Source organism: Chiloscyllium punctatum, chromosome 5, assembly GCF_047496795.1.
Source record: "Chiloscyllium punctatum isolate Juve2018m chromosome 5, sChiPun1.3, whole genome shotgun sequence".
Taxonomy (NCBI): domain Eukaryota; kingdom Metazoa; phylum Chordata; class Chondrichthyes; order Orectolobiformes; family Hemiscylliidae; genus Chiloscyllium; species Chiloscyllium punctatum.
The window spans coordinates 19147145-19174315 of NC_092743.1; the positions used below are offsets into that span (position 1 = coordinate 19147145).

Below are 27171 nucleotides of genomic sequence, written 5' to 3' on the forward strand. Positions count from 1 at the left end.
AAATCTGCAACAAAAACAGAAATTGCTGGAGAATCTCTGCAGGTCTGGGAACATTTGCAGAGAGACAAAGCAAAGCAGAGTTAACGCTCCAAATCCAGTGACCCTTATTCAGAAATGGGAAATTAACTTGCTCTGAAGAAGGGTGACTGGAAACGTTAACTCTGCTTTCTGTCCGCAGATGCTGCCAGACCTGCTGAGTTTCTCCAGCAATTGTTTTTTGTAATAAATCAACAACTATCCTCTCAGCTTATGTTACGTTTGGTCATTAGTCAATAAATTCCCAGGAATTTAATTCCTATATCAATATCTTGGTCTTCGCCATGGAAACACAATGATCTGTTTTGCTGATTATGTGTTCCAATTCTTGTCCATCATAACGGCTCTGTGGCAGTCAGCAGTTGAAAACAAATGTTGAAAGAAAATGAACAGGCAATTGACTGATTTAGAAGTAGGCCATTCCACTGCGATCAGCTGTTAAAGTGTGACTGATAGATTAGTGCCCACCACTGAGGCTTTAACCTGCTGCCAGGAGTTTCACTGGACTTGGAGAAAGGTTTGTGAGCGAGCTCTCTATGCTCTGAGGGAGACCGCGCAGCTGCTCCTGTGGGTGGAACTGAGGGGACAGCAGTGATCCAGTAGATCAGCTGATGGTGACGATTGAGACAAGCAGGTGGGAGGACGCAGAATTTACCAGCAATGTACAGTAATTTGGGGAGTTGCGATCATCTAGTAACTTAAGAATGTAAAAAATGATGCTGCTCATCCACCACATTCTCTGCATGGCACTGGAATCTTATCAGCAATCTCCTTGCCCTTCACAATAACCCGAAATGGACACAAGATTTCAATGACATAAATAATGTGGATTTCTACAAGTTATGAGTTGACATGTCAATCAATAAACCGTATATTTCCTCACCTCCACTACCCCGTAAACGGAACCAATCATTACTGGAAAATACTTCTTTGAGAAAACCAATCTGGTATTGAGCTGGACATCAGAGTGTCCAGTATGATTTTCCGGCCTGCCAAATCCAGGGAAATGTAGGGAAGACCAGGAGAACTTCTGGGCTATTGTTACTCACTTGAAAAGGCCATCAGTTCTGTTCAATGTGATATCCTGGTGCCCTGGAGTTTGAGAACATGGTCTGCCATTTGTACAGTCACTGGTACCATCAACTAAGGTCGTGTTCTCGCCTTGCATGATTCAGGAAAGACAGGAATCTATACCTGATACTAAATGGTGGTAGGGAATCTTCAAACTAACGTAACACAAAGAATCACTCACAACATACTCTTTCCCACAACCTGTGCTACCATCTCTAGGAGATCCAATCGTTCTATCAGACCTTCGCATGAGCACAGCCTTTTGTCCTTATAACTAAACAGAAAAGGACTGTAGTCATGTACAACTCATCGGAGATCACTGAGGCTTCAAGTTATAACATTCGATTTAAGATCAGTCAAATCCCACTCCCTCCATTATTTCCCTCACAGAACATCACAAATTAACCCCAATGGTGTCACCCGCTGCTTGGCAAAGCCAGCTCTCTCACCTCTGGTGGAGATGCCTATAGGAATGAAGCTTGGTGATAAAAATCAGTGTATGATGAGCACTAGCCTCCCCACCCTACCATGATACTGGAGTCAAGGACTGTGACCATTGAGTGACTTGATCATTTCTATTGCGCTGTCTACAAAGTATCAGGTCAGGAGGCATCAACACTGACACAATTTGAAATAGAACAACTCAAAAAGATCTTGCCCTATTAGTCTGATAATGCCATCCACATGAATGATGATAGAATTCTCCAAACCATCTTCTCTGGCAAGCTGTGGTCTGAACTTTAGAGGTAGCTGAATGAAAAGCTTTAAAACCACAAAGGCCATCACACAGTCTTTCAATATTGACTGCAGCATCGGAAATCACAATGACACAATGCCCCGCAGCCTGCCTGCTTTTGAATAGAAGGTTGTAATACCATGTGCATGGTGCAACTGATTTACTCACCTTCAGGGGTGGTTGATGGCATTTAAAGGGACTATTAACTTTCATCCATGACCAGCTCCGTCAGCTCATTCACATCTAAGACTCATTCACATCTGCTGGGAGACTCTAGCAATAGCATTCACTATAATGATGTATCCAATACAAGAACTCAAAATCAATGACATGGTGAGGATGCACTGCCTCAGTCTAGTCAAGGCTCATTTAGAAATTGGTAACAATTCTTCTACACCTTAAAATGATCAAAAATGCACTTTACTATAGAGGAGCTCAAAATCCTGGAAGTAATTAGCAACAACTGGGTGATACAATGTGGGGTCTTTCAGGAGGGAGCAAATACTATGGGTCAAATTAATTTCCTTTTGGTGGTGGACATATCATAGCCAACTGTTCTCCAATGGTGGCCCAGTGGTTAATACTGCTGCCTCACAGCGGCAGGGGCCTGGGCTCGATTCCAGCCTTGGGCGACTGTCTGTGTGGAGTTTGCACATTCTCCCTGTGTCTGTGTGGATTTTCTCAGAGAATTCTGGTTTCCTCCCACAATCCAAAGATGTGCAGGTTAGGTGAATTGGCCATGCTAAATCACCCATGGTGTTCAGGGATGTGTAGGCTGGGTGCATTGGTCAGGGGCTAAATGTAGGGGGAATGGGTCTGGGTGGGCTACTCTTGGGAGGGTCAGTGTGGACTTGTTGGGCCAAAGGACCTGTTGGAAAAACTCAGCAGGTCTGGTAACATTTGTGGAGAGAGAAAGAGAGGTAATGTTTTGAGTCTGATACGTTCTGTGGAAGAGTCTTATCTCCCTATTCTGTTTCTGCCTGAATCATTTACCAGGATGGGATGGTCCCGTCACTTTAATGGCTATATGGTTTAAGTGGGCTGCATACTTTCTGTATTTTGGGTGCTGTAATCCTCTTAAGCAATTTCCCTCTTGGTATTAAGTTGGAACAATAATTCCTGTCCCCTACCTCCTCCCTCGGAGCCCTGCCAATTAGCTCACCATTCACAGAAAAATATAGACAAGGAAGTTATGGATAAATCCATAAAGAAAGGTTAACATCACAAAATGAATTGATTGGATTTTTTTTTAGTATCAGTTCATGGTGTTGACTCCTTGCCACAAGTGGAAGTTCCGCTGTATTAAATCGTAACGTTGCCAAGTCAGGGTAAAGATACCTAACCCATGAAAAACTGGAATCGAATCGACCTTGTAGGCTCAAGGGAACGTAATACTTTGCAGTGGGAGATAGCCCCCGAGAACTCATAGTTTACCTGCGTGGCACTTTTCTTATCTTTGTAAAACTCTCGGCTTCCTCTTCTCTTCAAGGAGCTCTGTAAGAGACAAAAGCCAAAAAGCTATCATGAGAGAAGATAAGAGATAACATAAACATTCACAGTGCAGGGTGAAAAAAATCCCAGTCACCACCCACTTATTAAAAGCTTCAAGTCAAATAACTTAACACTTCAATTAAAATGGTAGGCAAGTGTCAAAAGAACACACTGTTCATTTGCAGATTAATTGTTATCTTTAAACTTGGGTGATAATTGTACCAGCAAACATTGATATGATAGCCCATTATAAAAAGAATTGCTGACATACCATACATTTTACAACCAGTGGACATCCCTAAGTTCTTCACAGCCAATGGAGTGTATTTAAACAATAACAAAAGCACAAGTTGCTGGAAAAGCTCAGCAGGTCTGGGAGCATCTGTGCAGAGAAATCAGAGTTAATGTTTCGGGTCTGGTGAAGGGTTCTGAGGAAGGGTCTCCAAACCCGAAACATTAACTCCAATTTCTCTTCACAGGATGCTGCCAGACCTGCTGAGCTTTTCCAGCAACTTTTGCTTTTGTTTCAGATTTACAGTATCCGCTGTTCTTTCAATTTTTGTTTTGTATTTAAACTGTAGTCACCATTGTCGTCTCAGCCTTTATACAAACAATTTTTATTTTTTATTGTCGCCAAGAAAGAGAGTTAAGCTGACAGCACAGTCCAATAAGGAGTGACTCCTTCCCCGCAGTATACTGGCTGCGGCCAGCCACCTCAGAGTCACTCTTCTGAATTGAAGAGATTCTCATCTCCTGATTATATATTTTTTTGTTCCCCACTCCACTACTGCCATACAGCAGTAGTGTTCATATTACAAATATTCTTTATTTTGTAATGCTGCTAAAACCCATATCATCCAATAGGCTTCCTAACATGTCCGAGAACTAATTTTCTGCTCAGACTGTTCCATACTCTGGCAACCAGATGGTGAATTAGGAAGCTCAAGACTTTCAGAGATTTATTAAGGATTTATGTATTTTAAATTAACCTGTTCAGACATGTCATGACATATCACTGCAGCTGGTGGATTTGAAGCCAAACCTTTTGGCTCAAAGGTACGCCCACTACCACTGCTGCAAGCTGGACATCCACCATCTTGTGACTCACCAATACCTGTGGCAAGGCCTAGTGCAGGCCTCCATCACCTGGCACATCCCTGACTCTGGTCACCCCACCCTGCCCAGCCACTTGAACCCACCGCTTAACTGATAAAACTCTCGAATGCTGTGGGTTGTGTTTCATTCAAAACTCCATGCTGGAAAACAGAAATAGTTATAAGACTTGAGAGGAGGAGTATACAAAGAGTCATCCGAGCACAGATCTTTAATTATTGCTGTTGTAATGTTTTCACTGACAGGACATTATGCTAGGGAGATGGTCAGTCAACTTGCTTGAGGGTCAGTGTAAAATCCACCAGCACACCCAGTGTTGACTTCAGTTTTCCTTCTGTTGCTAGGCAATGACGTATGGTTTACAGTCAGCATCTCTCTGGAACTCAAGTTGAGATCATGAACTTGACATGTGGAGAGTGCTCAGGATTCCTTTCACTGTCTGCCAGTGTGCATAAAGAAATCAGACCCCATACACATTAGGAATTAAACTGTAACAAGTTGTCACAACATAATATGTCTTTAGCTTTCTCCAGTCTCCCCTGCGGCTCAGTTGGGTGCACTGTTGCTGTTGGGGTTCGAGCTGCAGTCAAGAACTTGAGCCTGAAACAATCTAACCCGGCATTCCAATGTAAAACAGAGGGAGTGCTGCACTGCTGCTTTTTAAATGAGATGGTGAGTTAAAGGAAATTGGATCCCGTAACAATACTTCAAAGAAGAGCAAGGGTGTTATCACTGGCCAATATTTATTCCCCCAATCAACATCATTATAAAACAGATTATTGGTCATTATCTCACTCTTCTGTGCATAATAGTTCCTGCATTTTGTTGTGTCTACACTTTGAAATAATGATTCTGGATTAGTGGTGCTGGAAGAGCACAGCAGTTCAGGCAGCATCCAAGTAGCTTCGAAATCGACGTTTCGGACAAAAGCCCTTCATCTGGTTTCCAGCATCTGCAGTCATTGTTTTTACCACTTTGAAATAATGTACTTGATTGGCCGTAAAGCACATTTAAGTGCTTGCAAAAGGTGCTACATAAATGAAGCCTTTATTTTCACTTCAAGACTGTGTCCACACTATAGACGTTGAATTAATTTTTTTTTAAAGTAGTCAGAGATGTCAAGCACGTCAACATAACGAAGACTCGGACAACCTCGAGGCTTTGCTGATGTAGACGTTCAGCAAAACCCAGACTAAACTCACTGTGTAGCAGCGATAATGCTGAAAAGTGAATATTATGACTGTATCTTTAATTATTTCTTTGGATCCTAGCCATATACTAAACAAATACCATCCACATAGTTACACACAGCCCTTTATCCTCCCAGGTGAAGTCAATAATTTCACTTGTGCAAGGTCAAGGTCACACCACTAAATGATGAGCAATTCTGAACTGCACTCTGCAATGTGTGGTGACTGTGTGATCGTTCCTGGATGTGGGTGATACTCTCAGTCCTGTGCTGTTTTCATTGCATCCCTTGGAATTCTATTGTGTCTCATGAGAGCAGGGAGGAGGAGACTCTAATCTCAAACCTTACAGGGCAGCCCCTCCTTCATGCTTTGGCAGACCTTGATCTGTGGCGAAACCCACAGCCAGTTTCAGCCTTCGTGTGTTTCCGTCCACTGCTGATAAATGAAACACAGAAACAGGATTGTGCTGCTTAGATAACTGAAAATGACAGAATTTCTCAGCATTGATATTGCATTCTAAGAGTTTTTTGGTGGCAGCAAGGGATAAGAAAGGGAGGTGAGCAAGTTACAGTGCTTTTTAAGTGTTGACTGTTCCTTTAAGTTTGGATATGGTACTACTTGCATAAAGTATTATTTATTATAGCTGTGGAAAACAGAATTAAATCCCAAAACTAGGGATGGGTTTTAATGCCTACTGGCATTATAACACAGATTAACATTAATCTGCCAAACCAGCGACACACACATCGTCATAGAGATATACAGCATGGAAACACACCCTTCGGTCCAAGTTGTCCACGTCGACCAGATATTCTAAATTAATCTAGTCCCACTTACCAGCATTTGGCCCATATCCCTCTAAACCCCTCCTATGCACATACCCATCCAGATGCCTTTTAAATGTTGTAATTGTACCAGTCTCCACCACTTCCTCTGGCAGTTCATTCCATATACACATCACCTGCTGTGTGACAAAGTTACCCCTTAGGTCCCTTATAAATCTTTCTCCTATCAGCTTAAACCTATGCCCTCTAGTTTTGGACTCCCCCAACCTGGGGGAAAGACCTTCATTATTTACTCTATCCAAGCCCCTCGTGATTTTATAAACCTCTATAAGGTCACCCCTCAGCCTCTGAAGCTCCAGGGAAAATAGCTCCTGCCTCTCCCTTTAGCTCAAACCCTCCAATCCTGGCAATATCCTTGTAAATCTTTTCTGAACTCTTTCAAGCTTCACAACATCTTCCTATAGCAGGGAAACCAGAATTGAATGCAGTGTTCTAAAAAATGGTCGAACCAATGTCCTGTACAATTCAATATGGCCTCCCAAACATCTATACTCAATGCACTGACCAATCGTTGGTATTGTATACAGACCACTTTTGAGCTGCCCTGATCACATTTTTCAGGTAGTTTTCCATGGTACAGTGTAATCTGTAGTAAAGCTCATACTGCCTTAAACTATGAGCTGGGACAGGGGAGTAACTTTTCCAGCATTTCATGACCTTGCACAAGGAGACTTGGGCTCTGGAATGCATACTGAGAATCTGAGCAAAACGTACAGGTGGAAAATCAGCACAGCACTTACTGAAAATCTAATGTATACTCCTGATCTGATCGAATACACTAGACCCTTTCACAATGCAGATTGAAAGCAGGTTCCTTCCAAGCGGCAGAACCATGAAGGATGTGATTTACATCATGCTTTGGAACTCATAGCAGCACAAAAAGAGCTTTTATTTGGCAACTTACAAATGAGTACTTTATAGAGATTTGTTGAAGGATGTGCTAATGGATTTTATGGAACACAAACAGTGCAGCGAGGGGTACTTTATAGGGTGTGCTAATTACTGAGGAGGGCATGTTACAGATAGGAGTGTTTTACAGAGGATGGACTCTGCTGCAAGTAATATTTTATTGGAGATCTGCATTACATAGAGGAGAATCTTACACTGTACACAGAGACATTTTATGTGAAACGTGCTTTCCGAATGAGTATGGAGAGGTGCATGAAAAAAACATCTGCGTTAAAAATCTGAGGGAACTGTTTACAAAGAAGTATTCGATCTAATGATGCATCAGTGTGTGAGGTAGTGAAGAGGCTGCAGTACTAAAGCCTTAAACAAAGTTCATCAATTTCATGAAAAAGACATTATAAAACTTCAGGGTTTGATACTGAGGCATTAAACTAGCTCGCAGTTTACATTCCCTGCACTGCTACAGTGCTGGTTTTCATAGTCATTAGTTCGACTACACACGGTTATAGCTTTCGAAAATGCCACTAACTCAGGAAGCATCTGAAGTTCATTGAACCTGACAGCGCAAGGCATCATGGTCTGGGCCAAGTACTCCCCATGAACTGCCTCCTGTTGAGGTATTTCCACCTCTCGATGGCACCAGTACAGAAAAGAGCAGCAGTTAGTAATCAAAGAGCCCATGTCACTCTCAAATTTCCAGCCAGATGCTTGCTGATGGACAGTTAAAAGTACTGGCGGGTGAACAAGAAAAAAAGCAAATAATCCACGGACTGTGCAAGCGACTGAATGAACTGCGGGAGAAGAGGGGTACCTTCTTAAAACCAATCTCCTAATGACCCCATCCATCTCAGCCAAATCAAGTCCTCTTCATCATAATGAGGTTAGCTCCAGCATCGAATGTCTCCACTTTGCTAATTTATTCAATATTTTATGTGACCTCAACGTAAGAAACAGTGTAATCGTCAACAAAGCTTGTATTGTCTTACACTATGATCTTTTCCAATGTTTCGTGACCTTGCACAAGGAGACTTGTGTTCTGGAATGCACGCTGGGAATCTGAGCAAAAGGTACAGGTGGAAAATCAGCACAGCATTTACTGAATATCTAACGTATATTCCTGACCGCAAGGTTTCTTTCCCACAGTGCGAGGTCACAACGTGACCCCCATGTGTCCTGTGCCAACACTAAGAGGAGAAAGTGACACCAAGTCTTTCTAGCTCCTGATGGCGGTGGTGGGCAAGTTGTTGGACGGATCCTGAGGGACAGGATGTACATGTATTTGAAAAGACAAGGACTGAATAGGGATAGAGAACATGGCTTTGTGCATGGGAAATCATGTCTCCCAAACTTGATTGAGTTTTCTGAAGAAGTAACAAAGAGGATTGATAAGGGCAGAGCAGTAGATGTAATCTATATGGACTTCAGTAAGGTGTTCAACAAGGTTCCCCAAGAGAGACTGGTTAGTAAGGTTATATCTCATGGAATTACAGGGAAAACTCGCCATTTGGATACAGAACTGGCTCAAAGGTAGAAGACAGATGTTGGTGGTGGTGGAGGGTTGTTTTTCAGACTGCAGGCCTGTGACCAGTGGAGGGCCACAAGGATCGGTGCTGGATCCACTACTTTTCATCATTTATATAAATGATTTGGATGTGAGCAAAAGAGGTATAGTTAGTAAGTTTGCGGATGACACCAAAATTGGAGGTTTAGTGGACAGCAAAGAAGGTTACCTCAGATTACAATGGTATCTTGATCAGATGGGCCAATGGGCTGAGAAGTGGCAGATGGAGTTTAATTTAGATAAATGTGAGATGCTGCATTTTGGGAAAGCAAATCTTAGTAGGACTTATATACCTAATGGTAATGTCCTAGAGAGTGTTGCTGAACAAAGAGACCTTGGAGCGCAGGTTCATAGCTCCTTGCAAGTGGAGTCGCAGGTAGATAGGATAGTGAAGAAGGCATTTGGTATGCTTTCCTTTATAGGTCAGAGTATTGAGTACAGGAGTTGGGAGGTCATGTTGCGGCTGTACTGGACATTGGTTAGGCCACTTTTGGAATACTGCGTGCAATTCTGGTCTCCTTCCTATCGGAAAGATGTCGTGAAATTTTCACATAAATGAGCCAGATGTCTGGAAATTTTAAGCCCTGGAGATGTCCTAGGATGCTGGCAATAGCAACTGGGAAATCCATTTCTCATTCTTGGAGTCATCTGAGCTTCACTAAAGCATTGACAAGTCACTTTCTACTTTCAGCTATATATGAAGAACCAAATCCAATCCACCATCAAGATTTATTTTCCAGATGAGAATACTACCTATTACAATCTGTTTGTGAGTTTCAGGGATAATTAAAGAAAAGTTTGTGCATGGATACGATGATGGCTTTCAATGGTATTTTGCCCAAAGCCTGTCTCAATGGTAACAGAAATCACATAGGCCTTGTATCCAGAAAGAAATGCTGAATAATTATCTTCTAAACACTGTTTTGTCATGAAATTAAATAGCAAGATTGTAGTATAACCATTTATAAAGCCTGGAATCCCTAACACTGCTCTGACAGACTTGGAGACTAACATTCTGAGTCAGTACAGTTGATCTAACCATTATGATTATCTTGTACCCACCTCTTGATAAAATAACTTGAGTCCTACCATCCCCCGTAATGACCAAGTCACCCAGACTCTGTTGTTAAGGAGGGTTCAGAGTAGGCCACATGACCTCCTTCACTATTCCATCTTCCCTTAAGTCAATCAGTCCCAAAACATGAGAAAATTATAAAATTTTTAACATAAATAATAGGGTAGAGTATAAATAACAAAATCCTGGCAAATGTTTAGAGAAGGTGGTAAGGCTTTATACAATTTTTGATCTCTTATTGTACAAACATACAAGGATATAAATTAGGAGCAGAAATAGACCATTTGGTCCCTTTAGCTGACTCAACCATTCAATAAGATCCCACCTTATCTGCTTGTTGTTTGAATCCTCATGCTGTTCCCACTAGCATAAAAACGACCAGAACACTTCCCTTCCCTAGGAGCTAGTCTTGTAATCACACTCAAAATTCTCTCCATGCGGTAAAGAGATGCTCACAATGAGAAATAACCTGACATATTTTCTTCAGTTGATCACATAATATTTAGATTTTTTATTTTGACTCTTAACAACATATAGTTATTCAGGTGCCAATGACCTATTTTTGAGAGGGCAGACATTCGCTGTTTATGTCCTATACACCCAACATCTCCCATTCGCTCCCTGCCCAGCAACACCTCAAGTTTAAAACTGTTGCCTTTGGGCTGAGATTCTTCAGGAGATGGCTGGAAGTTGAGAAGGCTGGCAATATGTTGGGAGAGAGCACCAGGAAAGGGGAGCCTGATGTCTTCTCAATGCGTGGTCATTTCAGGGGGCACTCGTCTCTTTTCTGGGTATTGTGCCCATTCCTGGAAGATCTACAGCTGTGTCTGGTAGTCTTCTGGCTCTTTTTCTTTCTCTTCCTCTCTCAATGGGCCATCAACTTTGGGATAGCAGCTCACCCTTCCTCAATCGGATAGAAGCCCCAGTAGTGGCCAGCAGTGGCCAGCGTGCCACCCCATTGTAAGCTCCAGACAAGACTCTTTTCAATGGACGACAGGAACGATTACTGGTCAGGGCACACAATGTTCAATCAACTGTCGTAAGACATTTTACTGGAATAGATATCCACCGATTTCTTTGAAAGGACGGAATGAAATCCTAGTTACCCCCCCCGAATCTGGCACGGGGCCATCCCAGTCAGATGGGTAATTATTTTCAGTATTGCCCACTCAATAATTGTTTAACTCCGATGGGTACTGTGTCCATGGTGAGCTGGGGAGAGCATGGTAACCACTGCTGTACTATTGTCCGGACTTGTCCGACCTGCCTATCTCCTTTTCCACCTATCCACTCCACCCTCTCCTCCTTGACCTATCACCTTCATCTCCTCCCCCACTCACCCATTGTACTCTAAGCTACTCTCTCCCCACCCCCGCCCTCCTCTAGCTTATCTCTCCACGCTTCAGGCTCACTGCCTTTATTCCTGATGAAGGGCTTTTGCCCGAAACGTCGATTTCGCTGCTCGTTGGATGCTGCCTGAACTGCTGTGCTCTTCCAGTACCACTAATCCAGTATTGCTGTACTATTGTCAGATGGGACTCATGGCAGGAAAAGGTGACACAGTTGAACGACTTAAGGCCTGACTTTCTAAGCCTTATGTTTCTTTTCCCCAGTTCAGACAGCAGAAAGTTTTGGGAATTCTCTCCCCAAGAGAGCAGCAGCGACAGTGTTATTGAATATTTCCGAAGACTTCATGACAAACATAGAAGTAAAATGTTATCGTGGTTAGGCGGGAATGTGAAGGCCTCGATCAGATCACTTTATAAAATGGCAGAGCAAACTCAAAGGATTGAAGGGCCCACTCCTAGTTCATATCTGTCATATGCTGGAGACGAAAACTCAACGCTCATCAGGATTTTGCTCAAGTCAGCTATGTAACTGCTCAGTTATATTAGAAAGTAAATGGGAAATATTGAGATTCTGCTGCATTCAGGGTGGGGTTCACAGGGTGTTCCCTTGAGAGAAGTGACCCTAGTCATCCCCTCCCACCAACCAGTCAAAACAGTAAAGGCAGAAAATACAGCCGTCACACTTTCCTTCCAACTCATCAATTCTATGTAAACCAAATAAAAAGTGTGAAATGTATGTAAGTCTAACAGGGACGGACAGACCGGATGGTAGCGAGGAGCAAGTCTGGTTGGGGAGTTTGGACAGGACATATGGTCTCAGGATATGGGATAGACTATTTAGGACTATGGGGAGGAGATATTTTTCACTCAGAGGGCAGTGAGCCTCTGGAATTCTCAGAAAGAGATTCATAAACATTTAGATATTGAAAGCATTAAGATGCACAAGTCGTTCTGCTATGACACGCGAATTTGCTGTAATGCGATTGATGAATTGGGGACACTATTACTAAAGCATGATTTTTCGATAGCACAGGGTTGTACAAGAATGCAACCGTCGCATTATAGAAGAACAACTTGGAGTTCATTAAGGCGGGAATATCTTAAGGTAGAGGAGTGTTACAATCTTGAATGGGCTTGAAGGGCTGAATGACATATTCCTCCTCCCAGCTTACATATTTCTATAAATGTAGCCCCTTTACCAATAGCTCAGTGTAGAGCTGATGGGGAAAAATCCAGTTCTGACTTGCTGGTTACCAAACTAACCAATTACAGCCAGAGCAGCCTCAGAGTTCCGACGAAGGGTCACTGGACCTGAAACATTAACTCTGCTTTCTCTCCATAGGTGCTGCCAGACCTGCTGAGTTTCTCCAGCAATTGCTGTTTTTGTTTCCAGCATCCACTGTTCATTGTTTTAGTTAGCTTGTGTGATGTTCCGAGGGATAATGTGAGAGGAATGTCATACTGTGAATGTGTGCACGCATGTATGTGTGTGAGAGTGAGTGTGAGGGCATATGTGCGTGTCTGTGTGTGCTTTGGGTGGGGTGACTTGGAATGTCTTAGAAGAATTATCCCTCAATGTTCTTTAAAATTTCTCTACATACTGACTAAAATTAACAATGTACCAACCTTACTTTGTATTTACATGACTTAGTAGATACAGCACACCAGTTATTTAATTAGAAACAATATGCTCAAGAACACAGACTGTTTCAGTAACACTGGGAGTAGGAAAACATTGATTTTTTTTGGCAACTGAACAATATTGGTGTTACAGGTAGAAATCTAAAACAGGGATTTTACTTCATACCACGCAGTACGGTGCTGAGCCAAACATTTAACAATAAATGAATGCGTCAGCTCGCAGAATTCCAGCCTTTATTTTTAAAAATATTTTTAAATCATAAAAAAGCAAGCTTACATTTATATAGAGTCTTTTACAATCACAGGACATCTCAAAGTGCTGAGATACAAAGTCTAACAAACAAACAAAGAAGATCAAAGATGTGAGGACTGCATTACTATTCAGAAACCATGAGAAACATTCTCTGTAAATAATCTCCTGTCTGTAACAACTTACTACCCATTATATTATTTTCTCATTCATATGGGATTGGAAAATGAAAGGTCTGAACATTTTTCAACGTATATTTAAAGCTACTTACAAAGGGATTTTTTAATTCAAGAAAAACACTGCCGTTACTGTTGCCTCCCAGGACATTTTGCTTGGATTAAAGATTCCTCTCAGACATTTACAGCTCTGGAAGATTTATTTCATAGGCGCACTCTTTGAAAGATAGGCAGCCAAGGTTTACTTTTACAATGTGATGGGCTGTTGGCGGACACAGCTGTGTGCCCCCAGCCAATCCAATCTGTGCACACCTTGGCTGAAAAGAAATGTCAACTGTAGAGGAGTCAGCCTCCCTATATCAGCTCACTTACACACATCTGAGCACGCAACTGTGTATCAGATGTGCGACAGAAATCCAGTCTAAATGCAACCAGTATCTCACTCCTCACAAATCAAAATGCCTTCAACAGATCTGTGTGTAATACTGTCGACAATTAATGGTTGTACAATCCCTACCCAATGGTCCTCATTAGTGATTGCATCACCTCTGACAAAACTGCTCCTGTCTTACTTGCTACAAATACAAGGGGACATTAATGATGAGTTTTACAATTGAAATCTACCTTGGAACTTGATGGATCAAAAGAAATCTGAAGGAAAACCACATGGTTGTGTGTTAAATGTTTTCTATTACCACATTTTAATCGAGCATTTTGACATTTTCAACCATCATTGCTCAGCACAGGCCAAAGATGGAAAAATTGACCCAGAGAAATTTAAAAAATGCTAAAAAGATTCAGAGGGTCAAGCAGCATCTGCAGACAAAATAAAACAGCTGAAAAGGCCACAGACGTGAAACATGAGCTCAGTTTTTCTCTCCACAGGTGCTGCCCTACTCACTGAGCCTCTCCGGCATTTTCAGCTTTTATTTCAGATTTTCAGCATCTGCAGCACTTTGCTTTTGCAATCTGGAGAAATTATTCATTTGTGATACTAACTACCACTTAGACGTTGCTGGGTCGATCACTTGTACTTTACTGTTGTCAGTTCTGTTTCCTTCACTTCACTGGGGCTCTTTTTAAATAGAGTCTGTAGACTGCTGTTTCAATAAGACTTGATATATTGTAAAATAAACTGGCTGTGAGCCCTGCTCTAAGTCCCAATCAGTGAAATAAATTTTATCCAAGGATCTTAAGACTGAAAGGAGGAAAGATTTCTTCACTCAAAGGGTAATGAGCCTGTGGAAGTTCTTGACCACAAAAAGCTTTGGAGGACAAGTCACAGAATATATTCAAGAATGAGATAGATAAATGTTTAGATTTCATTGGCATCAGAGATATGGGGAGAATGTGGGAACATGGCGCTAAAGTAGAGGATCAACGATGTTCATACTGAATAGCAGAACAGGCCTGAAGGGCTAAACGACCTACTTCCATCCCTCATTTTTATGAAGACCTTTAAACATAGATCCCTGTGCAACACCCACCAAAAAAAATTAACAACATTTTAAATCTATTGAGCACACCCTAACTGAGAAGTAAAATTTTGATGATATAATCACTGCTAGGATTGTTGCTGACCAGAAATAAAACTGTTTTCTCAACTTGAGCAGTAAATTTATCTCAGGTGAGTTCTTGATGTCATAACTAACTGCGGGATTCATTCTCCAGTGGATGCTCCTGAAAGCTTGACCCAGCACAGATTGTAACCCCTCCCCCATCCCCAGGGAAGAGCGACCTTTGCTTTGTTGTCAAATGTTGCTGGTGTTGAAGATCAAGTGGAAAAAACTTTTGTGACAGTTACTCAGGGCCTGGTGTTTTCTTCCCTGCATTACAAATTAACATAGAATTTGTTTCAGAGATTAGAATTTATCTCAGAGATTCTTTTCTATATAGGGTTCCTTCAGGGACAGGAGAGAAATATTGTTTCTGGGTCTTTTATCCCCTGCTTCCTCTTCTTTGATAGCTTGTCAAGAGCCTTTGCGATACAATTTGAGTTCTATGTAATGGAATAACGCAGATGTGAAGGAGATTATTCTACTCATTGTGTCTCCTTCAGTTCTTTCCAAGAGAATTTCAGTCCTAAATTGCCACCACATTCTTTCCCCATTTTGATTTTTCCAAACATTTATGCAATTTCCTTTTTGAACTCTAATTCCAATCTTTATCCACTACAGTGTCAGGTGTTAACCACTTTCTGTACGACAATTTTTTCTCATGTTGCCTCCCATTCTCTTCCAATCATTTTCAATGTGGTTAACTCTGAGCCATCTGATTATCAATCTTAGTGGCTGAAAACAGTTTTTGTTTATTCTAACTAAACACCTTCTTAATTTTCTACACGTTTATCAAAATCCCCCAGGTTTATTGGCTCTGAAGAGAGCAAACACAGCTTCTTGGTAATCCCTCATCACTGCATCTATTCAATTAGATCTCTTCTAAATCTCTGTCAAAGCCTTCAGATATCCAGAATAGGAAACCATGGTCATAGTGAGGTCAAAATATTCGATATAGATTCAGCGAAACCTCTTCACTTTTGTACTCTATGTCTCTATTTGTAAAGCACATCAAAACCTCATGTTTCAATTGCACACAACTTAGAGTTATAGAGATGTACAGCACGAAAGCAGACCCCCCCCAGTCCAACCTGTCCACACTGACCAGATATCCCAACACAATCTAGTCCCACCTGCCAGCACCCGGCCCAAGTCCCTCCAAACCCTTCCTATTCATATACCCATCCAAATGCCTCTTAAATGTTGCAATTGTACCAGCCTCCACCACTTCCTCTGGCAGGTTATTCCAAATACATACCACCCTCTGTGTGAAAACGTTGCCCCTTAGGTCTCTTTTATATCTTTCCCCTCTCACCCTAAACCTATGCCCTCTAGTTCTGGACTCCCCACCCCAGGGAAAAGACTTTATCTATTTATCTTATCCATGCCCCTTATGATTTTATACACCTTTATAAGGTCACCCCTCAGCCTCCACTGCTCCAACCCTGGCAACATTCTTGTAAATCTTTTCTGAACCACTTTAAGTTTCACAACATCCTTCCAATAGATTGGAGACCAGAATTGCACGCAGTATTCCAAAAGTGGCCTAACCAATGTCCTGTACAACCACAACATGACCTCATAATTCTTGGTTATTCACATTATGCAGTCAGCTCTGCTTCTTTGAATCTGGCCTGATGACAAAATTATTTCTTTTCGAGGGCTATCCTGGAGATTTTCTCAAGGATTAACTTTTGAATTTCAAGGTTTGCTTTTGAATTTTACAGGCTCCTTTTTCATTCTCACTAACTCATTTATGAGGTCACTCAACCACATGGTAACAATACGTTCTGATTGTGTTGAGACATTTGGACTGATATCGAAGCAAAATGAGAAGAATTCATCTGTATCCTCAAACACCAACACTCCATTAAACTGCAAGCCATGACACTGGAACTCTTTAATTTCCGAGACACCACGGTCTTTAAAGCAGCATAAAGTAACAGGTTTAAGCAACAATAGGGTTGTTCATAATAATTGACATTTTTCCACATAAAATAAAAATCATCACCCTAAATACACCTTCCACATTACTAACCAGATATGCACAAAGTTGGAATATTTTAAGCAGGCAGTCGCAATTCTATTCATTGCAGCTCGAAGCTCAGTCCCAGATATTAATTCAACAATTAACACAGTGTTCATTACAATAGAATTCATTACATTATTCCCCACGTCATTGCTTGCAACTATAGGCAACCTTAAAGTGAAGATTCCACACTCATTAGGGTGGCTCAGTGGTTAGCACTGTTGCCTCACAGCGCTAGGGACCACCTCTGGGTGCTCTGGTTCCCTCCCACAGTGCGATATGCAGATTAGGTGAATTGACCATACTAAATCGCCACATAGTGTCCAGGAATGTGTAGGTTGGGTGGGTTAGCCATGGGAAATGCAGGGTTATAGGGGTGGGTGGGGAAGGGGAATGAGTCTAGGTGAGATGCTCTTTGGAGATTCAGTGTGGACTTGCTGGGCTGAATGGCACTACAGTGATTCTATGATTTTCAATAAATTTATTAGTGATTTCAAGTTTTCCTGTCTCTCAGTTTGTTGAGTGTTCCTTTGTAAATAAGTTTAAAACAGTTCTGTCCTTTGCAGCCTCCTTCTTCAATCACTTCATAGTCTCCTATTTCCCTGTAGCCTAAGCCTCCTTCTTCACTCTTCCTTACTCTCCCTCTTGTGTAGCAGCCTTCATATTACCTATCCTGAAGCCTCCCTCCTCAACTCCTCCTTGCATCTCTTCCTTTGCTCCCATCTTGCAGCCTCATACCTTCCTTGCAAACCCCCCCCTTTCCTAACCTTTTAGATTCCAGTTTTCAGTGCTTGTCCCATCACAAAATCCACTTTTAGACTCTCTGCGGCCCCTTTCGCCATCCCTACATTCTCCTTAACAACCTGACCTTTATAACCTAATCTCACCCTTGCCCCCATTACAGCCTCTGGCTTTAATTCCCACACTTGCAGCGAACTTGCCTACTCCCCTCCCTCCCCTACCCCCAGAGCACAGCCTCACTGTTTCCTCTCCTCACAGACTCGGCCGGCAGCAAATTCTTGATCCAGCTGAAGGAAATTCTGAGACCTGACTGACAGCACGCCCCCAAAGCCCAGATCCAGCTCACGATCACCCCGAGGGCCCACACCCAGCTCACTGTTTCACTATTCCAGGCACGGCTCAATACATGCCACAGTGCATAGACCCATATCAATGCAAGAACCACCACCACCTTGTCTGAGTCCTAGCCCAGTCCTCACCCCTACTCTCACCAGCGAGCCTATCAGCACCGACTCCTGGTGTAAACCAGCTAATGACTGGATGAGAAGCACCCTCCTACTGATTTTGTGCCTCTCACCGGAACAAGTGTGCTCTTGTATGTCACCCCGTTACAGAGAGCCAGTGCTGCCTGAGCCCTTGCCCTCCCTGAAGGCACAGGCCTTGGGGATTCACAGTGTCGACTGAAACTGAATCCTGGACACTAGCCTCACAGTGTTCCTTAAGCATTCATTACGGTAGCATAGTGGTTATGTTACTAAACTAAAAATCCACAGAACTATTATGCCAGAGCCTAGATAATAATCTAGAGAGACGTGTTCAAATCCCACGAAGTTAACAAGAGAACATAAACCACAAATCTTGGAATAAAAAGTCTGTATCAATGACTATGAAGTTAACAGATTATTGAATGGGTCTGTCATCTTGAGGGAAGGAAGTCTGTCATCCAATTACCCAGTACAGGAGTCCTCCGATTTACAAACGCCTGTCTTACAAGCATTCAAATGTACGAATGCGATCTCATACAGGGGTGTAATTTTGAAGTTTTAACATAAAAACATCTCCTATACTTACAGACAGCTCCTTTATATTATCCTGCATTGTGTTCCAACGTTTGTGTTTGTGAACAGACCCCAGAACGGAAGCTGTTTGCAGCGTGGGGATTGAGTGTATAGTCTTCTGGGACTCCAGGTCCACAGCAATTTCACAGACTGATTGACATGTGGTGAAATGTCTGAACAGGCCATTCTGTCATGGTGGAAAGAAAGCAACAACATGGTCCCTTCTCAAGTCAACACAGTCCCTAATGAAGTGTTAATCACTCAAAGCCAGCTCTGATGGACAAGGCATGTCGTCCTCAAGCCTGACACCAGACTCCTGAAGCAACAGGAACGACTTGGAACTCTGTCATGATAGCAGACTCCCAGTGGAAAGACAATGAAAACATGTCAGGGATATTTACAATATGACCCTGAAGAGGTCAAAGAAACCCAACAACTCCTGGGTGTCCCTGAATTGTGACAGACTGAAATGGAACAGGTTCATTCAGGAAGGCACTGAACTCATCGATAGTGAGCGGTTACAAAGTCGAGACACCAGAGAGAACACCAATCTCTCAACACCTCATTTACCTGAGCCTTGAAGGACCACCAGACTTCTCTGTGAGGCAGAATCTGCAGATTAGATTTTCAACTCACAGTCATATCAGAGGCCCATGAACTGGAGCAGCAAGTCATCCTTGATCCCGAGGGGCTGCCTAAGAAGCAGCAGCTCACAGGCAATAAATGCTGACCTTGGTCAGTGACGGCCATGTCCCATGACTGCAAACAGACTGCTTCTCATACTGAGCATTCGGTGTTTGTCAAACTCCTCCTTTGAACAGCAGGATTTCGAGAAGTCAGATGTGGAATGTGGAAGGCTGATGGACATCATCCTTCCTTCCAGTATTGTTTTCTACTATCACAGAACAAACCCTTCTGAGAGAGTTTGGAACAGGCATTGCACTATGAAAAGGCAGAATGTCACTGTATACTGCCTGAAGCGACTCTATGAGATGGTTTAACGCATTTGGAATACCATATCCGGTTCCCACCCACAAACATTTTCAAAGCAGGTCTTTAGTGTGAAAATTTAAAATGCTAGCTTCAGAAAGCTTTCAGCAGTAGCACTGCAAAGTGGAACACCCGTAGAAAAGAGAATATCCTACAAAAGAAACCCAACAATGTTCACAAATGTTCTCTCAGTGTCCTTTTTGACTGATCCCAGGCCTGAGTCCAACCTAAAACTTTGCCTGACACATGTTGCATTCAGAATTGAATTTGCAAATCAATGATCAAACAGAGGAGATTGATGGGCCACAGAGCCTGTGTGGTAACACCGGTCATGTCTAAGCTGGAATACAATTTAACTTATTACAGAGAAATGTGCAGCATCCTCATTAAAATAAGCAACTGGGGGGGATCCACTTTCAGTCATATAATTGGGCAGACATCAGCTATTCAACAAATTAATGACTTGCTCAATGACAGAAAAGGACAGCATAAATAGTCAGTTAAAGAGTTTTGCGACCATGGAAGATCATTAAAGACTATCGTAACAAAAACAAGTGAGTGAGTTTGTTATTTTGGTGAGTGGATGCAAAGTGAATACTGTGCTAATAAGATACATCTGTTGCAAAGTCTGGTTTTCGTCCTCAGTTTTGAAGTTGATTGATGATTACCATAATTTAATCCTGCCTGAAGGTGCTGTTTAGAAGCAATTTTCATTGAGTAGTGTATTTTGCTTACAAGCGCACATCTCCACTTATGGTGCAGCACGCTGGCTGACTTGAAACAAAATGTTTCAGAAGGGCTCACTGGTTGAGAAACAAGAGACACTGATTCTTTGATATGGTCATGATGGTCTCAGTCGAAGGGGTCCATATGATATTGATATCCATCTTAGCATCCAGTCTCTCTCTCCTGCTGTTACTGTTCTGCATCATCTCCTCAGAGTTTGCTAATTCCTTACTGGTGAGGAAATCAAAGGTTACAAGGGGCAACAGGAAAGTAGAATTAAAGCCAGACCCAGGTCAGTTCCACTCCTACACTAAAATGAATCTTTGCATGTTCCTCCCCATAGCCAAGGGGATGGGAGCCTTGCAGGATCTCAATAACCAAGCACTCCTTTTCATCTCATCCCTCCTTCTAAGTTTTCCAATAAGGAACAGCAGCACAGCATTGGGAATTTAAATGAAGTCCTTGAAGACCTTTTGGCAAATGTAGATAGTGAGGTAATGACAAAGTGTCTCAGACGGTCTGCCAATGGATATCAAAGTCCCCTCAAAACAGAATTTGTCTCTAGCTGTAAGTAAACATTGGAACTGGGCATGACTTTAAAAGATAGTGTCTCTGAGGGTCTTGAGCAATGTCCTCACCCCTATTCAGCTGGCTGCTGCGAGGAGAGGTAGTCACTTGAAGCACTAACCATGACGAAACCTTTATGATGGATGTGGGGAACAGACCAGAATTCACCCTGAACAAAAAGGACAAAAGGGCCACAGTGTCAACTCGGAATGAATATCAGCGAAAAACCCAGGAAAATACCAAGGCAGAGCATTAAATTGAAAAAAATATTACTTTGTCTTATTATGGAAATGATTGTGGTGATTGGAGTTGTGTTAAAATACCAATGCCAAGAAACCAAACTTTCCCACAGTGATGGATGATTTCCCAAGTGCAAAATGAGACATGCTTAATATGGAAGTAAAGGACAAAGACATTTTGTGTATCATTCTTTCATTGTACAGACAACAATGAATTCTCTTTAGTCCCCATCCCCAGAAAACACAGACTGAACATGTGCATCTTTCGGCTAAAAATAAATAATAAAACCAATTAACAATAACCTGACTAAAAATATATCTGATGGAATGCCATGGTACATTCACACTTTTATAAAATATACTCTGAGTTGATAACAGGTTGTTAAGATGTTAATGGACAAACGTTGCTTGTTTATTCATAGACTATAAATAACTGCATCAACAATCAAAAAACACTTTGAAACAACTGTGTTGAAAAGGTTTGCAGTCTTTCTTCACTGTGAAAAAGCAGCGTGAGATACACAAGTAGCTAGGTTGCTGAAGTAAGTACTTTGAGGCAGTAATAAAGTCACAGAGCTGTACAGCACAGGAACAGACCCTTCAGTCCAACTTGTCTGTGCTGACCAGATATCCTACATTAATCTAGTCCCATTTGCCAGCATTCAGTCCTTCATAGACATATACCCATCCAGATGCCTTTTAAATGCTGTAATCGTACCAGCCTCCATCACTTCCTCTGGCAGCTCATTCTACAATGGTTGCCATTGTCTGCGTGAGTAATGTGGTGAAAGGTTTGAGATGGTCAGAGAAAATGCAGCACTTTGTGAAAGCAAGTCACTTTCACCTTCCCAAAGGCAACCAGGATGGGAAATAAATGGCACTCTTGGCACTGACCCCGGTCAAAGCATTTATTTTTCAGAATATTACTTTCTGGGGTGAAGGCAGGGTCAGTATCCACAGGCTACATTTCAACAGGGATGTAAGACTCAGCAACAGCTAAAAAACAAATTCTGTCACTTTCCACTGGTCTTGGATATTGATGGCATAATATTTCTTTCCAGTGAAGGTGTTCTTGAACAATGAGTGGCTACACATGTACAATTAATAACACCCTGGAGAAGCTAAGTGGTCACAACAATATCAGCAGCCTCTTAAAAGCCCGGCATGATATTGGCTCCACTGAAATAAATGGAAAAGAACGAATGAGGTGCAGTCGATGCAATATATGGCTATAATTGCAGCTGGCTTCTTGTGGTCCATATCTTTTAGTCCATCTTTATCTGACACAAAACCGCAAATAGAGGTAAAGCTGCCGTAGCCTTACCACTCTGGAAGACTGATCTCTCATTAGAGAGAGAGAGAGAGAGAGAGAGAGACATACACAAAACTGGTAGCTTAACCTGAGGGTCACTGTGCTTCGGGTGAGGGGAGAGGTTGAGCAGGAAATTTCTTCATGGTAATTCAGCCAGTGCAGCAACTGAACCCCAATTGTTAACATCATTGCATTGAAAACCAGCTATCCGGCCAACTGAGCAAAATCAACTCCTGAGAAAGGGATAAGTAAATAGGCCTGAAGGAGGTCATTGAAAGGCTACTAGCTTTATAGGCTGCTTATTTCCCTGTGGGTAACGAAGAAATTCAAAATAGAAGGTATTTCCTAATTAGTTATTTTGGAGACTGTGGGACAAGTACTGTCTAATCATCCAATTTGGGATTTACCACATTAAAAGATTTAGGCAAATTCAAGGTGTGGTTCCGCAAGGATAATTTTGTGCAGGTAATTTTTAATATCACTGAGGGAGAAACCTGACTACAGCAGGGAAGATCAGGCTCGGGGTGCTGGTGAAACAGTGAATGGAGTACGTGCTACTGCTAGTTGTTCACACTCCTCGCAGATTTATAACTACCACTGACTTCTCTTGAGAGAAAGAGCTACCAATATGTTTCTATGTAAAATTTGGACAGGGTAAACATTTTCTTGAAGCATTCTAGGCAACCACTGCAAAGCTGAAAGATATTCTCGAGAAAAGCTGTATTCTGTAGATGTTTGTGAGTGGTGTGCCGTTGACGTCAATGGAAGCAGTTTGTTTTTAATACACTCTGATCAGAAGCTTTCTTTTCGATACTACTGAGTATGTGTTTATGCATGTGTCAGGAAATGCTAAAACAAAAACCTGCGATCAACTTGGCTGGAAACAAATCAGCTTGGCTTTCCTTTTCCCACAGTGAGGGAGCAAAGGGCAGTCAGCTGCCCTGGCAGGAACAATGGGACTGAGGCAAGTGACCCTTTTCACCTAGGGTACTATACCACAGGAACAGGAGGAGGTCCTTCAGCTACTTGATCATGCATGAGCCAAATCTTCATGCATTTAGCTGCCTTGGTTTCCTGAAGCTTAACAAACTGGCCATGAGAGGCCTTAGCCTAGTGCTATTATCACCAGGCTACTAATCCAGACACCCAGGGAATGCTCTGAGAACCTGGGTTCAAATCTGGCTGCAGCAGATGGTGCAGCTTGAATTCAATAATTTTTTTAAAAATCTAGAATTAAGAGCCTAATGATGGTCACAAATCTACTGCCAATTACCTGGGAAAACCCACCTGGTTCACTAATTTCTCTCTCGTTAGGGAAGGAAACTGCCATCCTCACCCCATTGTACATGTGACTCCAGACCACAACAGTGTGGTGGACACTTGACTGCCCTCTGGCAAATTAGGGATGGGCCATAAATGCTGGCCTTGTTGGCGATGCCCTCAGCCTTTTAATGAATAAAACACAGTAAAAATCTATCAATCCCGGTTTTGAAAATTTCAATAGACCCTCAAGCAATATTTATTGGAATAGGTGTGGGGGGAAGAAACTTCAAGATTTCCAAAAGTCTTTGTTGGAGCACAGATTTCTGACAACATCCCTAAATACCTCACCTTGACCTTTATGGAGTAAACCTGTTTTGTTGTGGTCTTTTGCGATGTCAGAATGACTTGGAAAAAAGAGAGAGGTACATGCTGTGACTATTTGCTATGCATTGACAGGCCAGACATTTATCACACTGATGTTTTCATCCAAGATTCTCCAGACGATGGTGCAGTCAAGAGCCCTTTTATTATGATGTTTCCCTATTCATTACACACGCTTAAAACAGACAGTGTCCTAACTCACTGACAAAAGCTACATTTCAAATCAAACTAAGATGCTGGTTTTCTTAATTACACAAGATTTTTGGCAGCACTCAGTTGCATTTGAAGACTACATTTGCTCAAATTCTCTTTATTTATTTCAAAAATTTACTTTATTCAAAGAAAGTACATATATACACATAGTCAAATGCATTTCAGTTCTGTAGGGCAGCATATCATACAGATAAACATTGGAGTTTGACTCTATCCAAACAGCCCAAAAGCATCTCTTACTTGAACCAGACTGTATTTACATGCTTTGAGATCAGGAGGGTCTGATAATTGAATCAACCCCATTTAATCAATAGAAAGACCTCTGACAGCGGTCTTTTCTCAGACGGTGGTCTGAGACTGGTGTACCTTTTCTTGAATTTTGTAAGCCTTTGTGGCAAAGCACAGTTAAAGCCCTCTCAGTGCTTCACTATTTAATATGCAGTGCAATCTTTTCACTGGACATAAGAGTTTGACCTTTAGAAATCTGTCAAATGAGGGAGGAAAGAGAGAGGCAGCAAGGCTTGAAGGTCCAAGGTTGAGAGACTCTGGAAGGAATAGATTACAATTCAATTGAAAATTTAAATTTGCAATGAGCCAGATTAGGCTGGGATAGGCGAAGATAAGCCTTGCCTTCCCATTCCATTGTAGCTGGAAAATTAACCATGAATGGATGTCACCAAATTGCTGAATTGAAACATATACAATGCATGTGCATCTTTGTTTCTGTCTTCAAATAGGGCCGTACGTTAAGATGTAACTTCCAGTGCATGTAAATGTGCTACACTGGGAACTTGGAACTTGACTGACAATTCTGAATATGTTGTCAGCATAACTCTTTGTGCACTCAGGATTATCCAGTAAATTCTCTTCAACATCTACTGTTGGACATTGTCTTGGAAGTGTGGACTTGTTGGACACAATCTGTATCTATTTGTTGCAAAAAGCCAAAGGATGTGCTTTGGGATGGTATTGGTTACATTTCTGGCATCACACCCCCACTGAAATTCAAATGCCACATTATTCATTGCTGTCATGATGAAATCTTGTATCCCTTAGCTTATCAGTGCCTAGTCTATCTCAGATTACCCTGGAAGGGTAGAGTATCTCCAAAGTTTAACTAATTGTTTCTATATAGCAGCAATACTCATAGTGCTTCCACTAACAGGATGCTGCCTGCAAGCTAATAAGATGTTCTGCCTCTCAGACAAAGGAGTCATGCGGTATATGATTTTCAGTGCTGTTGTGATGCCAGATATTTAGGCTGGACATCTCAAAGACTTGTGGATCATTTCAAATTGCATAAGACAACAATCAATGTACTTACCATACTCAACCAGCCTGTGCTTCGAAAACTCACAACTTACTATCCAATGTTAGATGTGATTGGACATCATTTTCTGGATAATTAAGAAAGTACACTGACAATCAATTCAGGACTACTGGTTGGGTTCACAGTACAGCATACTGGCAAGTATTAGGAGCTACATATATTAATTCACACGACCTTGTTCTTCACATACAGAAAGAACACAAACTATACTGTATCTGCTTAAAGTTCACAAAATAGATGACTGCCATTTACTGGTTCATTTCTCATGGCAAAGCTCTGACAAATCTCAGTCAACCTGCCTGCTTTAAAATTCAAACAAAGCTTGGCAATTGACTGTCAATCATCAACAACTGGTGCATTTTCCATGCCAGCCGCTCCTCTAATCAAAGTTCATCTGTCAACCAATGACCACCCTATTATAGTGCAAACATTGTGCAGGTTAGGTGAATTGGCCATGCTAAATTGCCCGTAGTGGCTTTGGTGGGTCGGTGTGGACATGTTGGGCCAAAGGGCCTGTTTCCACACTGTAAGTAATCTAATCTAGAATTGGTTTCCCCTTACATTGGCATTCTTGCAAATTATCCTGATGAATGTAAAACGAAAGCTTCAACAAACCATGTCTTGTTCTAGCAACACTCTCATTCTGTCCTACTGAATAACCATTTGGTAATCTTTTCCTGAACATAGCTTTTAAGCCTTTCAGTGCCTATAATCCAAATCAGTGATAAGTTCACAATTTCAGCTTGAAATATTGTTAATATACAATTGCCTAAAGTAACAACAATGTAGATGGAGATAAACATTGAAATTTAAAATCTTAGGAGTTGAATGAAGTTCACAAATACTCAATCAATTCAGTGACAGCCTTGCATTGAGTTAAACATGAATCACTATGTTTGATGTGCCCGGGTGATTTATAGTGAAATTTCAGTTTTCACAGTAAACCACAGCAAGAAGAGCAGTATTAATCTATTTTGATGCAAATAATGTGACTGAAATCTCAATTATTGTAGCCAAGATCAGACATTCTAAGGATAGCCAACAACCAACCTTCTAAAAATATATTTGACATATATTATAAACAAGATGTAAAAATATAAACCTACATGCACCTGCAGTTGACACTTTCAGCAAAATGTTACAGATCTCATTAACTTAATAGGGACTCCCCAACATTACCTGACAGACTCCTGCACTCTCTTCTGCTATCCATATGTTCAGAATTAGCTTGTGCAAGTGACAGGGTTAATTTAGAGCCACATAATAGTCTATTCTATGTTGCATTCTCACACTGACTGTGAACAGAGTTATCAACGGACAACT

The 27171-nt window shown here is 41.7% G+C and overlaps 1 protein-coding gene across 4 annotated transcripts in view; it reads right to left on the reverse strand.

The window, feature by feature from the left end:
• mtcl1 (microtubule crosslinking factor 1) overlaps positions 1-27171 on the reverse strand; it is a 213144-nt gene that overhangs the window by 119591 nt on the left and 66382 nt on the right. For all 4 annotated transcript variants that reach the window (XM_072569875.1, XM_072569874.1, XM_072569873.1 and 1 more), the window contains exon 4: positions 3278-3337. In XM_072569875.1, coding sequence (XP_072425976.1) covers positions 3278-3337 — 60 coding nt within the window. The remainder of the gene's footprint in view (positions 1-3277; positions 3338-27171) is intronic.